At 36.7% G+C, this 18,643-nt stretch overlaps 1 protein-coding gene across 7 annotated transcripts in view; it reads right to left on the minus strand.

Annotated features, from left to right (window-relative positions):
- The window catches only part of lrch1 (leucine-rich repeats and calponin homology (CH) domain containing 1), a 254,974-nt gene that overhangs the window by 94,929 nt on the left and 141,402 nt on the right, over positions 1-18,643 (minus strand). For all 7 annotated transcript variants that reach the window (XM_039745251.1, XM_039745248.1, XM_039745249.1 and 4 more), the window contains exons 4-8: positions 17,446-17,551; positions 14,030-14,166; positions 12,196-12,320; positions 2,106-2,193; positions 1,844-1,931 (exon numbers count right to left, since the gene is read on the minus strand). In XM_039745251.1, coding sequence (XP_039601185.1) covers positions 1,844-1,931; positions 2,106-2,193; positions 12,196-12,320; positions 14,030-14,166; positions 17,446-17,551 — 544 coding nt within the window. The remainder of the gene's footprint in view (positions 1-1,843; positions 1,932-2,105; positions 2,194-12,195; positions 12,321-14,029; positions 14,167-17,445; positions 17,552-18,643) is intronic.

Consider the following 18,643-nt stretch of genomic DNA (forward strand, 5'->3'; position numbering starts at 1 on the left):
ATTCAGCATGAAAGGGAACTGATGTCTGTCTCAGCAGAAATGGGTGCAAACTGGGAACCAAGAATGCACACACCACTGCTGCTGAACAGACCAGAGAACACACCTACTGTACACTCATTCCGACAAGCCTATTTAAAGTCATCAAAAAACTTAACTTGAATGTCTAAGTAATATGGGTGGATACGTGGCTTATGCACAGGAAAACCCATCAGTCATACAGAAAATTTGCATCCTCCACTAAAGCAATGCCTGGGCCAGGTTTCAACTTAGGATTGCAGACCTGTGAGGCAGCAGCTCTAAGCAAGTTGTCCCTGTACCACTCAGAATAAAACCATTATCATCAATACATAAAAATTAAAGATGCAGTTTAAATGACAGAATATCAGAAGTACATGATCCCATTAGTTAGCATACCACCATGTTTAGAGTTGCAGACAAGTTGTATAAACTTTAAATCACAATTAACTCCCATAAAAATAAAATAATTTACATTTATATTATAAGATCAGTTGTAATCATAACTCCTCAACAGCTCACAGATAGCCAATTTAACACATGCATGCTTTTATACTTATTAATCAGATTATTGTGAACAACTCTAAGGTTCATCCATCTCACTGTTTGAGAGTAACCACTATTATGAAATCAGGTTCTCCTTGACTTGACTGACCTAAGTCACCTACTAGACATAAGCAAACTGAGCAGCGAGTTTGGGTTGTCAAAAAGAATCTTAATCACTTTCCATTACAGTCTGAAAAAGAGTAAATCCACAATGGGTAGGTGGAGACCCATTTAGATGTTTAGAAGAATTTAAACATTATATCAATTTTGACAAGAATGGGTCATTCACCCCAACAAATCTTGTCAAACCCATTCACCAAGCTTCTCCAAAATAACACAAAATAGTGACTTGAGGGCAGTGCATAACAATCTCTCTCTAGCAGCTGCTTCCTGCTCCTGGCAGAGAAAAAAGGTCAAAACACAGCAATGAACTTGAAGAAAATGGTCAGTGCTTCCGGTGACATTCCACTCTTTAGCTGTCTCAGAAAGAACAGCTCCTGGTGAGCTTTCTTCTAAAAAATAGAATGATGTTGACCATCCATGTTAGAGTATTGGAACTAGTGATGCCCAGGACCCTAAGGTTTCCCCTACCTCTACAATCTGGCCATTTAGATATAAAATTATTTTGCCTCACTTAAAGTCTATCAATAGTTAGCAAACAATAGTCAGTTCTTCCCTTATGTATTTGTACTTATGTAAATTCCTCCCTTTCCATATTATGGCTTTCTTCCTCATTAATAAAAGTATGATCTATTAGTCAATAGCAATCATGTACAGTATACTGTATGTACATTACACAGTACATACATATTAAACAGGATTACCACAAAATACCAGCATTATAAATTTAGATGAATTTATAATTAGGGTACACATCTCACTTCAAGCAAAACTGCTTGTCCTTATTTTACATATTTTTTGTAAAACTCTTTGAACTCCCGTTTACTACTAAATAAAGCATGATAGAAAAGTTGTATTTATTGCTGAGCTCTAAAAGCATTACTAACCTGTCTTCAGTATTCACATATAAATACAGTACACAAGTTATTACGAGAAAAAAATACATATAATAATAATATTGGATGAAACAGGAGTAAAATGGGCTTTCAGGCATCAACTTATGTTTAAACTAATTCCTTAACCAAAAATATTCAAATGTTCTTATGCTTATTCATGAAAGCACTCAGGCAGCATTCTAATCCATTACAGCATGAACCTATCAACATTGAAAAACTTCAGTTACTCCTTAAAATATACAAGTATACAAATCTATACATTTTACCTTGAAGATGGACATCTTTACTAACCCCCTCTTCTTCTGTAATATTTGTCATAGGTGCATTCAGACTTATTGTATCTTCATCTGATGGCTGAAAACATGAAAATGTTATTTTTGTCATAAAATGGCACAGTTCTTTGCAGAAAGAATGTATTTCAACTGAGCAAGAAAAGAAAAGAAAAGAAACATTACAAGCTATTTAACTTTGTAAAACAAACTTTTCAATTTACAAAATGTTTTCAAGGAACACTTGGAATTTCAGTACCTCAGTTGCAGACAAACGTTTATCGCCATTATCACTGCCCACTCCAGAGTCTGTATCTTGCTTCTTATTCTGGTCAATATCTTCAGTGCTGAAATAAGTAAACATTGTTAAGACACAATATACAAAATTAACTGCAAAAGGAGAGCTAACAAGACAATTGCTAAATTTCAATCACAAGGTATTCTATAAACATATTGAAATTGAAATAACTTTCATTTATAGCTCTTGAAATTATTTGCACAATGTTTTTGTTGGCCATTCATTTTCAAAACACACAAATTCATATTATTAATATTAGTTTTTATAACAGACTGGGAAACAAATAAACACATCTATGATTCAGGATGAAATGATAATTTATCTTAACACTGTAATTAAAAACTTTTTATTTTTATATTTTAGTCATAGGACTAAATTTCTTAGATTACAAAAAAATGTTTTGACTAGAATATAACATTGTAGCCAACATGTCTTATCAGTTCTTGCATACTGAGTTAGTATTAAATTGCCCACTACTTTCATCCAAATTGCTAAATAACATTATCGATACATCCAGGATCATCAGTTGATTGCGAGTTCTCTCTGCCTGCAAATCATCCTTTAACACATTTTTCCACTTATATTAAAGTTATGTAGAAGGTTTAAATGTCAAGCATGTACAAAATCAGTCATGTGTAGGAAATTTGAAAGGGACAGGTTTTCAACACAGGAGAACAAGACGCAAAAGGCTTAAGACAGAATTCAAAGTGATAATTAAATAATTCATTCCAAGTTCGCAACTTTGATTATACAATGCTTTAATTTCGGTGGGGCATTGCATCTAATATTTGAAAATTCTGCATAGCTTAACTTAAGTTAAAATTAACATGCTCTTTTAAGGATAAAAAAGCTTTAGCAATTGCCACATATTTAAAAATAAATTATTTAGGTTAGCCTTGAGAGAGAGTGTGATGATGTGACCAATTAGCTGCGATATTTCAACTAGCTTCACATAACTGTATATAACTGACTACATTACAAATAATAGTAAAGGTAATTGCTTTTAAATAAAGCATCATACATGCTCCCAACAAAGGAATGGAGGCTTTGCATTCATCCTTTGAATGTAATGGACAAACATGGCTGTAATAACAGATTAATAAAGTTCTTTCTTTCTTTTCTGATCATAATTCTTTTAAAACATAATGCAGACTAATCAAAGATAAGCTCTCAGATGCAAAAACAAATGCACACAATTTCAGAGATTGCAAGGGTGTTAAAACAACTTACTCAGTTTGTGTCATTTGTTTTTGAAACAAAAGTAAAGTTTACTAATAAAACAAGAAAAAGGTGACAAAAATATAGTGCCAGGACATGCAACATATATTTGATTATTATGGTAGAAAATGCAATGCTGCCTCCAGCTATTAGTAGTTAATGCAGGAATGATAAGTCCAGTTCAATAGCTAATCCTGTTTTAATACACAGGCTAAGCAGCAAAAAATTCCTACAACTTATGAACAGTAACTTAAAAACAGCACAACAAAGGCAGTTTTGCGGGAGTTTTGAAACAATGGATTAACATTCAACTTTGACATACAGTAAGTGGCCTTAAAGAAGCAACAAATGTATATTTAAAAAAAAAAAGGTGATTAACCAGCTAATAATGTTTCTTCCTCACAACCCAGCCACAGGGGATGCACAAACCAGTGTGTTTCTTTGTGCCGGTCCCAAGCCCGGATAAATGGGGAGGGTTACGTCAGAAAGGGCATCCAGTGTAAAAGTTTGCCAAGTGAATATGCGGAAAACATACATGATCCGCTGTGGCAACCCCTAATGGCAGCAGCCGAAAGAAGAGGAAGAATGTTTCTTCCCCATGCCGATGCAAACATAAATCTCACAATGGTAAATTTCACAAACCTGACAATGTGATTTTTCTGACAAAATTTTGTTACAAAAGCTGCATTTCATTGTGTAAATGAAAATATCCTGAATAGTTTTGGTATTTACAAAATTATCTGGCACCGATATTATAATATTTAAACTTTATTTGGTCTTGTCTTGAGATGGGAATCTAGCAGTGGTGTTATTTTTCCATTTTTTGTTTAATCATCCCAAAGTATTGTGTATTTACTCAACCTAAAGGGTTTCAATTAGAGTATATGTAAGTATATACTGTATAAGAATGAGAGGTTCAGAAAGAAATGGAAAAGACATCTAAAGCTTCATCCAAGCTTAAACAGGACTCAAGTTCATGATGCAGACTTTCAGAGACTGACCTGGAACAGATAGGCGAAAGCATGGATCTCCCAGGACCTGGCACTGCAGCATCGCCTTCCAGGCGAGAGCAAAGGTGCAAGTAAGTCAGGCCGGGGGAACTCGTCGATTCCAGAGGGTTCACTGAAACTGAAAATGGCCTTACTTTATGTGCTTTCAACTACCTGCCACAAGTCAGAAGCACTGACTCCAAGTGGGCTTACTAATGCATCTGCAGAGCATGGAGTAGACCAAAAGGAACATTCCGAGCTGAAGGTTACAATCGCTGTAATTACCACCGCAATAACTACTGCACTCGGGGAGACATAAATGAGATAAAGAGCAATATAAAGAAGATTACAAAGGATATAAGAAAAGATATAAAAGACATAAACATGACAAATGAGAAGCAAATTCAGGATATTGAAGACTTAATGTTTAAGTAATCGCTTTGAGGCAACCTTTAAAGGTATGCTACAAAAAATTGAGGAAAAAATATAGGAAAATGCGAGTAAGTTTGAAAATAAATTTAAATCACTTTAGTGCTTAGCTTGAAGACATTAAGCAAATGTTCATATTGAAATAGTTTAAATGGCTTCCGCTGCTGACAAAAAAGCAACGGCTACAAAATCCAAATGCAAAGAACTTGAAAAAATAAGAAGAAACAATACCAGAATTGAAGGTCTCCCTAAAAACCATGAAATCCATCACTGAACTATTCTCTCAAATTATAGGAAGGGACCTCAAATCAGACACCAGGATATCAGCAACTTACCGCATACGTGGATCAAAGGCCTCAAACCCTAGAAGCTTCATTGTAAACTTCAACAAATTACAATCTAAAGTAAATCTGATGTCACTTCTCAGAATGAAACAAGAGATTATATTTGAAAATAACCGCATTCACACTTCCCTTGATTTTCCACCTTCAACAACTGCTAAACATGCCACATTTTATAACATTAAACAGTGCTTATAGAAAGCTGAAATCTTATACAGCCTCTTGTATCCTGCTAAATTAAGAGTGGATATTCAAGGCAAGTTCTACACTGTTAGTTCTCTGGAACAAGCAGAAAAACAGCTAAAAAAAATTGATCCAGACACTTTTTGAAATACGATCATGAGTCACATTTTGTGTTGGCAAGGCAAAGAAGATTTCACCTGCAATCTGGCCTGCAATGAGGCTTTTGCCGTAATTATACATTCTATTTCCTTCCCTGCTACTTTAACATTTTAATTACGATTATAATTATACTTATAGGTGTAAATATTTATGTATGTGCGTATGTAAATACATGTATATTTTTTTTCTTTTCCCCAGATGGCACTGTTTAAAATCACACCCTTGGTATATTGAAAAAACAAACCCCAGGGTATGATGTTAAACAGTACCCATGGAGAAGCAAATAATGCATGATAGATGTTAAACAGTACCCATGGAGAAGCAAATAATGTATGATAGTAATTGTACTATCATACATTATTTGCTTCTCCATGGTTACTGTTTAACATCATACCCTGGGGTTTGTTTTTTCAGGTCTGTTCAACATTATATTCTAGGTTTACAGAATTTGGACTGTATTGCCAATAGATATCGCTACTTTATTCTTTGTACGCCGCTGCTTGGGGGCTTGTTTTGTTCTGGACGTGCGCTCTCTCTCTCTAGGCAAGTCAAGGAGACTAGAACTACATGAAGTGTGGTTTAACCACACTTCATGAGGCAAAATGAGGGGGCAGGGGGTATGGGGAAGGAGAGAAAGAGAGCAAGCTATTTCTGATCTGTCCTTTTTATCCCCACAATTGTAAGTGATAACAAAACAATAAGCTTCACAGCCAAAACTCCTGGCAATACTGGAAATTAAGGTTAAAGCCATCATATGTAATAATGTACAACTTAATTTACAACTTTAAAATGACAACAAAAGTTCAGAAGCAAACTCTATATGACCACACAGTGAACACTGTGAGCTACAATGTTAAATGTCTCAATCACTGATTAAAAAGGAAGAAAGTATTCTTTCACCTGACAGGTACAAACACCAAGATAGTATTTTTACAGACACTCAATTAATTAGAAAGGATCAATTTTGGTTACAAAAAGAACAGACTGGCCAAATATTCCACTCCAGCTATACAAAGAAAACTGGAGGTGTGGGAATCTTAATTCATAGAACAATTTCATTTGTAGTACAAGATGTAGTATCTGATCCCGATGGGCAATATGTTATGGTGATGGGTAATTTATTTAATTGTAAAGTTTTGTTGATCAATGTGGATGACAGAGACTTCATCCAAATCATATTTGCATCCATTCCTAACTTGAACACTCAGAAAATTATAATGACCAGAGACTTTGTGTTTAAACTCAGACCTGGATAGATTTTCAACTACAGAGATGATAAAACATACTACTGCAAAAATAATCACAGTTTTATCTGATCATAACTTATAAGTTCCATGGAGATTTCTAAATCCATACTTAAGAGCATATTCTTTCTTCTCAAGAATTGATTATTTCTTTATAGATAACGATTTCTTGCTTACAATCAAATCCTGCAAGTATGATGCTCTTGTTATCTCCGACCATGGCTCTCTGATTATGAAGCTCAAATCACTATGCCCCACACACTCATCTTGCAGCAGTCATCTTAGCCCCTTGTTATTAGCTGATGAGAACTGTACAGAATTTATATTCAAGCAAATTGATTCTTTTTAGAGATAAATGCATCCTCAGAGGTTTCTGCAGGAAAACTTTGGGGAACTCTAAAGGCATTTTTAGGAGGACAGATTATCTCATCTCTCTTCCACAAAAAAATAAAATCAATAAAATAAAAAAATAAATCAGAAATCAAGAAGGCCTCAGAGTTAATCAATGAAGTTACCAGAACAGATCAAGAACCTGCTAGGACACCAAATGAGGCACTTTAGGAAAATCCAGGCTTTGCAATCAGAACTCAACCTCTTGACAACAAAAGAAACAGAACAACTCATTTTTAAATCACAACATCATTACTGTGAACATGGAGAGAATGCTAATAAGATCTTAGCTCAATAAACCCAAAAGCAGGAAGTACAGAGGAATAGGATAAACCTCTAATACTATCAGTATTACTCCACGCTATAAACTCATTTCAGAGTGGGAAAGCACCAGGTCCTGATGGTTACCCTTCTGAATATTACCAAAAAAAAATTCACTTAAATTAGCTCCCTTTTTATTAGCAACATGTATAGCGACGATACAATTCTATCTAAAACTTTTCGCTAAGCATTAATTACCATTTTTCCTAAGAAAAATAAGGACTTATTACAATGTGCATCATACACATCAATATCACTTCTGAATAATGATGTCAGGATATTCATATTATGTGATATCATCTACTGTTAAATTCTGCTCCATACTAAATTTTTTATACTGTATTGAGGATTTGTTCTGTTCTGTGTATTGTATTGTATTGACCCCCTTCTTTTTGACTCCCACTTCATGTTCAACCTACCTGAAAAGGGGTCTCTTTTTGAACTGCCTTTCCAAAGGTTTCTTCCATTTTTTCCTTGTCTTCTTAGAGAGTCAAGGCTGGGGGGCTGTCAAGAGGCAGGGCCTGTTAAAGCCTATTGTGGCACTTCTTATGTAATTTTGGGCTATACAAAAATAAATTGTATTGTATTGTATAGTACTCTCCGAAGTTCTATGTATAAGGATTGAAAAAGTGCTCCCTTCCGTAATATCACAAGACCAAACAGGATTTATTAAAGGTAGACACTTAGATTCCAATCTTGATGCCTATTTAATGTAATAGTCACCCATAAAGTCTACCACTCCAGTGATCTTATTATCTTTGAACGAAGAAAAAGCACTTGATATGTTGAATGGGACTACCTATTCACCACGTGGAATAAATCTGGGTTTAGCCACACCATACAGTATGTGTAAGGGTCAAACTACTACATAGCATTCCAGAAGCTTCAGTCTATATTAACATTATTTTAAAATACTTCAAAGTAAAACGCAGTACTAGACAAGGATGCCCCTTGTCACCACTGCTACAGTATCTGCAGATGCCATTGAGCCATTGGCTGTTTACTTTCAAAATGCATCAGAGATAAAGGGGATTTTCAGAGAAGGACTTAAACAGAAAATATTACTATATATAGACCCACAAAATTCTGTGCCTGCAGCTCTAATTGCACTAGCAGAATTTCAAAAGATATTTGGACTCAAAATTAACCCCACTCATATCTGGATTCAAAATTCTCTGGCAAACATTAGATTGGGCACATTCCCTTTAATCATTGCAAATCAGTTTAAATACCTAAGGGTAAACATCACAAGTAAATAAAAAGCCTTTTTTCAACAAAATGTTGTTGTCTGCTTGTAAAAAGAAACAAGATGTGCATAGATGGTCTACCCTTCATCTTATTTAGCATGGAGAATAATACTATCAAGATGAATATCCTCCCTAAGCTTCAGTTTCTATTTTAGAATATCCCCATATACATTAACAAATAATTTTTTAAGAAATTAGATTCAATCATAACTTCATTTATTTGGAATCCAAAATATCCATGCATCCAACGGACGACTCTGCAACGACCTAAATCAGAAGGTATCAAATTTTCAATTTAATTACTGAGCGACAAATATACAAGATATAAAAACCTGGTCATTACCCAAATGGATGAACACAAAGTAGCTTGGTCCACAATAGAAATTAAATCCTACAGTACTTCTTTATATTCCCTGCCTTGTACAGCATTAAATACAAGGTATAATCAATATACTAACAACCCAATTGTCCTTCATTCACTCAGAATATGGAACCAATGTAGGAAGCACTTCAAGTTAGAGAATATTTTATCTGTGGCACCTCTACATGATAACCACCTTTTTACACACTCTCATACTTATACAGTTTTTAATGTATGAAAAGCATATAGGGTTAAATCATATAGAGATTTGTATATAAATAATGTCTTTGCATCCTATGAACAATTACACTCCAAATTTAGTCTCCTATCAACACAAGTTTTCCACTATATTCAAATAAGAAACTTTGTTAAATGAAATCCGCCCAATTTTCCCCACCTCCCACCTATATCTATTCCAGAAGAAATATTGATCAGCATTTCTATAATACAGTATATAAAACCATTTTAAAGTCCCTTCCTTTTAAAGATCCTAAAGTACAGTGGAAAAAGGATCTCTCACACAACATTTCAGAAAAGGAGTGGAAGGCAGCCATGCACAGAATTCACTGTAGCTCCTTATACGCAAAGCATTAAATTATTCAACTTAAAATTTTTTATTGAGCACATCTATCCTGTTGAAAATTGTCTAAAATGTTTTCAGGGCAAGATCAACCTGTGAAGGTTGCAGTCAAGCTCCAGCCTCACTTGGCTGCGTTTTGGGCATGTACCAAATTAGCATCATCCCAGCGGCGTAGCGTAGTGGGGGCGGCCCGCCCCAGACGACACTTTTAGGGGGCGGCAAAGAATTACTGTATATTTTAGTCTTTTAAATTGAAATACCTAAATAATGGGCCGGCAAAATTTTCCTCCGCCCCCAGCGGCTGACACCCACGCTACGCCACTGCATCATCCATCCATCTATTATTCAACCCGCTATATCCTAACCACAGGGTCACGGAGGTCTGCTGGAGCCAATCCCAGCCAACACAGGGCACAAGGCAGGAAACACACCCTGCCATATGGACAGAAAAATCACAGGTAACGTTTCAGTTTATTTCTCAGGTGACTGCTTTTTGTTGACAGCAATTCACCTGCCACTTCGCACAGGAGAAATCGTTTTTTATTTTTCATATACAAAGTATAGAGAAAGTATAGTAATCATGAAAAGATTCGACCTTGACATTTTGATCAATCTTGACGTTATAGAACTCCCAGAGTCCAAAAATACAGTTTTTTGGAATTTTGAGTGTGCGCGTGTGTGTGTGTATAAACACGATAACTCAGAAACACAACTAGATAGATGGATGGATGAAATTCAGTATGTGGTTGTTACACAGCAATTGTATATCTGTATTAACTTTTGGGCCAAATCCATCACCCGGAAGTGGTACTTTAACTGAACACATGCTCAAATTTTTTTTTTTTATTCATGCTGCCGAGTCCAATTTATTCAACTTTACTTTTATAAAAACTGTTTAATATATTATTCATTTGATTTGATTTGTTGTTGATGGTTCTTTAACGCACATAATATAAAAATATAATCATTGTCTTGCGGTTTACTCCTCAAATATCCATCCCCATATCTGAGTATACAAAAAAGTCTAGGGGAGACCACTCCCGGTTTCTGAAAATAAAACCGCACTGATCGAGAGACTGACTAGGTCATCATACAAGATCAGCATATTATTGCTGACCAATCACTTTTGCTTTAAAACCATTGTTTAACAATGAAGAGATACAAACACAGTTATGGCGAAGAGAGTCTGCCAAGTAATGAAAAACTAAACATACTAATTGGTTTTTGTATTTATTCTATATTTATTAATTTATCCTTTTTAGTTCATATTCACAACTCAAAATACCTGATATTGTGAAGGTAATCGATTACCAGAATTATATTTTAAACTATGTGTCTCCCTTTTTTCAATTTTTTTCTCTTTCAAAATAGATAGGTAGGCTCCAGGTTTTCTGCGATCCTGCACCTAACCTTGACACTACATGCTTGTTTTTCTTTGTTTCCCTCAATACAGCTAGGTGGGGTCTGCACATTGATTCAAGTCTAAGAGCCCTGTTTTTCCTAAGCCCCCGTGATTTTCATGACAAAATTTTTTAAAACTTGTAAAATTATTCATATTCAGTATCTAGTTTTGATTATGCTTGTTTTTATCAGACAAAAACAAAACCAGATAGTAAACCATGAGGTGTAGTAAGCTTCCACTAACATTAAACTCGTATCCAAATCTGTTAAGTGTAACAGAACTAAACTCTGTAGGAGCTCCATGCCATAATTACTAAAAATGAAACTAAGATATAAAAATAAAATAGAAATGTCTTTGTGAAACAAAAAATAAACTAAAATTAAAAATAAACGAAGGAAAACTAAAACTAAACTGAATTTCCATGTAAGGTCAGAAAAAATATATAAATAAAAGCTAATATAAAAAGGCAAAACTATAATAACCTTGTAAGGTAGCCCGTAATGATCTTATTATTCTTTTAAAACTAATGCTAAAAGCCAATAAAATCCATGTCTTTTTTTTTTTTTTATAAGAGAAAAAAATGTGAACAATTCTGTAACAAATTATTCACATCATAACATTTCTGCCATGTTTTTTTCTCATTCTTTGTTTGCTCGTGCAAAAAGGAAATTATGTCATTCATTATTTAAACATATAACGGAGTGTGATAAAATTGTAAAACTTAATCTGAAAGAGTTTTTTCACTGCAAGCAGCCAAAAACTATTTCCTGTGTACTAAAACATGTGAATAACACGTGTGCACCATTTGTAGTTTTAAGTGTATGTGTCTCATTTGAGAACCAAGCCAAAATGGATGCAGGAAACTGCAAAATCATGTACTGTGTAAATGACAGAACCTACTCAACAACAAGATTTTATATAAAAATACTTTTAGAAATTATACAGAAGTGTAAGGATGAATAGTCATCCTGTTTACTGTTGTTTACTGCACATTATGTATTAAGTACATAGTGTAAAAGAAAAGAATAATTTCAACTATTCCAAAACCTCCATTTTATTATTTTTAAACATCACAATCAAATACATAAAGACGTGTCAAGTTAAAAACATAGACAATTTATTGCATTATTAGCTCTATACAGCATGTACACATGGAGGAATTTAGACAAGAACCAGAAATAACTCACCTTCCAGCTGCATGCTGTGGCATGCTCTCTATTACAGGCAGATAACTTGACTCTGCAGTCTTGTCAAGCCTACAAGCTTCTATGCTAAGATACTTGAATATGTGTACCTTTCCCTTAATGCAGATCTTGATTAGGAAAGAAAAAAAAAAAAAACGCATAAAATTAAACATTACAATGTATGTATTTAAATGAGTAATACTCATTACTTGGACAGGATAGATACAATTATGCTAATAATTATATTACCTTAAAATGCAGTGTAAGAATATGAAGGGAGATTTTGATTAAAGCTGAATACATGACAAATATGGAAAGGGGTAACAGAAACACTTAAAACAAAGTGAATTTACTTGTTTATCCAGAACTGAGAGACAATACAAATACTTTTTGACAAAAGCACATTGCTCAGAGGAAATGCCCAAGGTGGACTCCTAGCCCTCTGCCAGTTCCTGCCTAGAAGCCATAAAAACAGATGACCCCTGGAAGGTCGTATCACATTTTGAATGAGCAGTCAATGAGAATGCAGCTCATGTTACTGTTTTTATATGAATTATCAACAGGTTGTGTAAAGCTGACTTGTCAATTGTGTTGTGCAAATTAAACAGGATAGTCCAGCTGAACCCCAATATTATTACATTGATCTGTTTCACCTGGTCACACTAGTTTTATGTAATGTACTATTTTAAAAAAGGTACATAGGGTAGTTGCTCATGCAGTTTTTTAAACACCCTGTCATAAGTAACATACATAGAACACATCTGTTTACCTTCAAGAATGAATGAATAAATAGTATTTACTTGAATAGTTTAAATAATCATTTCACTTAATAAATATATGTTCTACTGTACTCTATAATGCATACAAATTATTACATGTGAATATTTAGTTATTTGAAATAATATCAAGTAGTGCTCATACGGTGTGATGGTCTGGGTTAGCTGCATGATTCTTTGCAGTTTGATTGTAACATGAAATGTCACATGACAGAACAGTCAGGGTCATATCACATAGATTTGCCAGGTTCTATAATGTAAAACAGACATTTCATATACCTTATAGTGGGCTGTGACTTGCTGTATATACAGTACATATATATACTGTACTGTATGTATATATATATATACAGTATGTATAGATGTATTTAAATAAATGTTATGTACATAAATACATCGTAATAAAACATTTTTCTGCTCTGTACAACATACTTGTTTTAAGACTGTAATCACATACAAAGAGTTTAAATTTATTGTAAAGAATTTTACAAAATACCTGATAATTCATAAATATTAAAACGTGTCGACTACCAACATCTTTAATTTTGCCTAAATTAAATACATTAGATTTTTATCAAATAGCAATTTTCTAAATCTATATATTCATCAAGTTTGAACATTTAAATGTGTATTAAAGGTATATACTGTTCGAAGGTTACATTTTTAACAACAATGCATTAATAATAAAATGTAGTTTTCTGCGAAATGCAACTTTATTATTTAAAATGGGGTAATAATGTAAGATTTTGTCAATAATTTCTAAATTTTCTAAACACCCAGGCTGCTATACCTAGAAAATAAGAAAAATATATAACAGCAGTAATTATTCAAATATTCAAACAAAAATTTAAAAAATATGACTAACTGAAGCTATTTCACATATGAAAGTTTCTATCAAAACTATGTTATCTTCATTGTTTTCAGTGTAAAATTCACCAAGCAGCAAAGCAGTTTTAAACATTGTGTGTTTACAATTGGGAATGTATCAAGTTTGAAGAAGACAGTAGGAGTAATGCTAAAATACAAAATGCACTAAGACAATACAAAGATATGCATGTTACCTGAGCAGGTGGGGACTGAAGAGGGTTGTTGTCCAGCTGCAGTATCTGTAAGTTTGTCATTTTTCTAAAGCAGAGAGGAATCACTTCTACTTTATTGCAGGAAAAATCAAATTTGACTAAGGGAAGATGAGCCAGATCTAGAAACAATTTTAAAATTACAGTTAAAATCTAAGATCCAAATTCTGTTAACTAGAATAATTTATAAATCTTTATTCTGTGACCCAAAAATAGAGTAAGAAGCAACACACACTAAGATAATTTCAACCACAGTCCATTAAGAGCTAATTTAACACTCAAATCTGTATTTCCTGTGGAAATGTATCTTACATTGCTATCACAAGAAATGCATAAGATGCATATCAGATTGCCACCATGGCTGCTGCTACTGACAGCTCTCTGATGGACATGTGGAGAGATAGAGGGGAGATGAGGGTGGGGGTACGTCTCAAGCAGCTTGTTGGTAAGGACAGAACGGAGGTGGTGCACCCTGCTTTCCTGCTGGCTGAGCTACATAAACTCCCCCATCTTGGCTTTGCACCGGGGGTCTAGTAGGGCGGCCACCCAGTAACTGGCTCTCTGTTTTACAGCTTTAATCTGAATGTCCCTCCTATGGCACTGAAGCATATGAGCAGCCTTGTAGAGGTGACCCCTGCCAACCACTTCCTGGCTATCTTCTTCCTCCTTCTGCTGCTTCTGCTCAGTGTCACCTAACCACCTGACAAAAGGCACTGCCCTCTGCGCCTGCTCATCCTCCTGCTGTGAGCCGCATGCCTCCTCCTCTTCCTCCTGGAGTGCCCCTGCCCTGCCAGGCTTCCTACTGGGCATGTCCTCATCCTCCTCCCTACTCCACCAGGCAGTGGTTCACTGCCGTGCACTGTTCTGGCCACTGCACCTTGTACAGGGTGGAGTTAAACTGCTTTGCTGCATCACAAACCATACAGGGGTGGGGGGGGCAGGTGGTGCTGCTGCATTTCTGCAAGCAATGCACTGGCAGTAGGGGAGCAGTGAAAATGGCGGTAGACCCATAATGCCTTGCTCAGAAGCTTGCCCAACCCCAGGCAAAACTTGGTACGCAGGTCAATTTGCTGAGTAGCAGGGTGGCCTAGAGGTTGGTGTCATTTTCTAAAAGCACACTGCCCGTTTCAAGCTGCAGGGGGGTTATCCACCTCAGGACTTGACCATGGAAGGCAGCCAGGATCGCAGACCCAGTATGGTTCCTCTCACCCAGGTACACCAGCTCAAACACAGCCTGGCAGCTTGTGTTTGGGTTGGAAGCAGTTATAAACTAGGAGGAGTTGGAAAGGAAGGGAGTGGGTCTGGTCTCATCCTGATCCTCCGGGATGGCAACACCAACTCAAATGGTGACCGCCTAACAGCACCCAGCAGGCTGTCCCAATGGGTAGTAAATGATATATAGTGTCCCTCCCTGTGCCTACTTAGTGCCTCCACTTGGTAAAGTGGACCCTTCTGCCCACAGACCTACATTCCATGCCACATGCTGGTGGAGGGATGGGACAGCCTTTCTGGCAAAATAATGGCAGCTGTGTATCTGCCAGGTGGGGTTGCCGCAACTCAACAGCTGGTGGAAAGGGGGCATGCCCACCAGTCAATACGACAGGAGCTGCAGCGTCAACAATTTTGCCCGGTGACAATTTAGATGCTGCATTTGGGGGTGGCTGGGTGGGAGGAGCGTCTTGCGCTCCAGCACCTGGGTGAAGGTAGACTCTTGCTGTACACTAATGATAGAGGTAGGGGAGCATGTGGAAGAAGAAGAGCTGCACACTGGTTGCCTCTGGGTGTGAGCTTCTGCAGCCGAGGACTGGCTTCCACTGGCAGACTCTGATACAAGTGGTGCCGGAAAGTGGGAGCAAACACAATCCTGAAGACAAACTGTTGGAGGCCTGTCAACTCTGTCCTATGCTGCCCAGATACTGATTCTACAGCAACCTTTAGTGGTTCTTCATATGGCTGATGAGGGTGGTAGTACCCATATGGGAACCAGGCTGCCCTCTGCGTATTTTCTGCTGGTATATCTGTCAATATGTTAAAATATGCCTAAATGGGCAATGTGCACAGTGCCACTCTGGCTGCCATATTAGCAGCAACACGCGGCACATCATGGATCTGGGTGTCTGCTGCCTGCCAGTGACACTGCCTACCAAGACAGAACAGTGCCTAAGCACTGGGTTCTGTGGCGGCCCTGCACCCCTATAACTGCCTTTGACACTGGTGCCTCTATACCTCACTGCCAGAGCTGATGCTCTGTTACTGGGTAGGTGGCACCCACGGTCTATAACTTTCACCCTCCTCCTCTATCATTGAGTCAGACCCCAAGTCTAAAGAAGTAGCTATATATGGTCTGGTCCTCAGCATGTGATGCACTGCCCCTGCCCCACTGTAGAGTAGCTGCTGGAAGCTCTGGGTCCTCACTGTCTTCCTCCCCAAGTATGCCTAGCACCTCAACCAACAGTTCCTATCCATCACTTTTCAGGTCTATCCTTGTCTCCTTTTGGACTTCTTCCCAGAGATGTCCCAATGTGTGATCAAGGGGGAGGGGGTTTTTGGAGGAATGGGTGTTATTCAGGGACACCAGTTAAGGATCTGGAGCACTGGCCACAGCTTGTTGGCTACACACAGTTACTTTGGCTATACAGCTGTTTGCTGCTGCTGCTGGCTGTCTCCACAAAACTGACAGGTATTGCTGCAGGTGGCTGAGAGGACGTTGATGGGTTGACGGTACTTCGCCCATAAATCAACTTAAAGGCCAAGGCCACAACCATTTCTCCCTCTTTCAGCCTTTCTGGGAATTAAATATTTTTTTTAGAGGGAAAAATATAAAATATGCAAACAAATAAAACAACCAGAGGACAAATACTAGTGCCGCACAGAAAGCTAAAAACACAAACAGATGTGCACACTCCTTTAACAATGGACAATATGTTGTAATAGCTTCAGATTAACATAATGGAATGTAACAGAATCACATTATTAGCCAAGTACATTTACACATACAATGCATTTTGCCTTGGTTGTTTACACTGACTCATTAAATACATATGGATAATACAATCATTGTAAGAAACCAACAAATCCTAACAACATATAACCTTGTGAACACTTTAATATCAATATAGACTGTTAGATATAGATCAAAGGTTTGTAAGATTAATAGCTTTTGGGGTTTTATGTCATGTTGTTTTAGCCTGCAGTACCCTGTAATATTTCCCAGAAGGAACGTCTTGAAAGATGCAATGTCCAGAATGGGCACTATCAGACATAATCTTGATGCACTCTTTCTGGACTTTTAGTTACATTGATCTTGGAGTCTGGGAAAGTCAAAGCCAATTATCTTCTCTGCTGAACAAATGATACAACATACATTTGATACAAGTGAAAAGTAAACCGTTTCACTTTACCTTCTGGTAACACCTTAATATAATTTCTTCGGATATTCAGCTCCCGCAGTGATCTTAACTGTCCTATCTGTTGGGGCAGTGCAGTGATCTCATTACAACTAATATCCTAAAGAGAGAAAGAAAAACAACCTTTCATCTCAATTCCAAAAATAGAATACAAAATGAATTGTTGCTTGAGTCGTAAACAAACGAATATTAGTACACTTGAGTTTCAAGAAACGTGGGTTGCTTGTAGACATTTTATATTATTTTTATTATTTTGAAACAACCCTGAAAACGTACTCTGTCCAAGACTAATTCTGGCTGCTTTCTCCATATCTAATGTTTTAATCCTGCTTAAGGCCAAAGTTATACTTCACGCGAAGCGACGCGACGCATGCTGCAGCGGACGCTCCTGCTACGCGTAGTGTTTATACTTGCGCACGTACTTTACGTAAATCTGGAGGAATCCACCAGGTGGCAGTGCGAAATATTATCGCGGTGAGAACATGTTCGGCTTCTCTGTGTTGTGAATTGCCTAAAACACCTATTAAATTCCGATAACACCTTACCGCAATATCTCTGAAAAGGATGTTTATTGATTAAATCCATAAATCCAGTGATGTATGTGTCCATTCCAGGAAGCATTGGGCACGAGTGAGAAACAGTCCCTTGACGAGGCCTCAGCTCATCTCAAGGTGAATACAAGCACACACATACACTAGCGTCATTTTAGCGGCACCAAATCCCCAAATCTGCATATCTTTGGAAGGAAACCGGAGCACAGTGTGGAATACAAGCAGGAAATACCAGCAACATAACTCCCTGCGAGACAGCAGTTCTATCGCTCCACCACCGTGACACCCCCATGTGTGTAATTATTCCCCCAGGTGTGTATTTATTAACAGTATTCATTATTTAAATGAAATTATATGTAAAATGTAACATACACATTTTAATGCATTTCATCATGAAAGTGATATCAAGTATAAATCTAAAGATTCTAAATGTGCAGAGAGTTGGAATATCATACATTTAATTTGTTCTGTTTGGCGATCTATTGCTGCTTTCCGCTGCTGAAGCAAAATGCCGACATACAGATGCATTCGTGGTGCTTTTATATTCAAGCGTTACATATTCCTGATCGTAATGACACGATACATTTTAAAAGTCTCACATACCATCTTTTGTGCCATCTATTTTTATTGTTTTACTTTAC

The sequence above is a fragment of the Polypterus senegalus genome, chromosome 2, assembly GCF_016835505.1.
Source record: "Polypterus senegalus isolate Bchr_013 chromosome 2, ASM1683550v1, whole genome shotgun sequence".
Classification (NCBI taxonomy): domain Eukaryota; kingdom Metazoa; phylum Chordata; class Cladistia; order Polypteriformes; family Polypteridae; genus Polypterus; species Polypterus senegalus.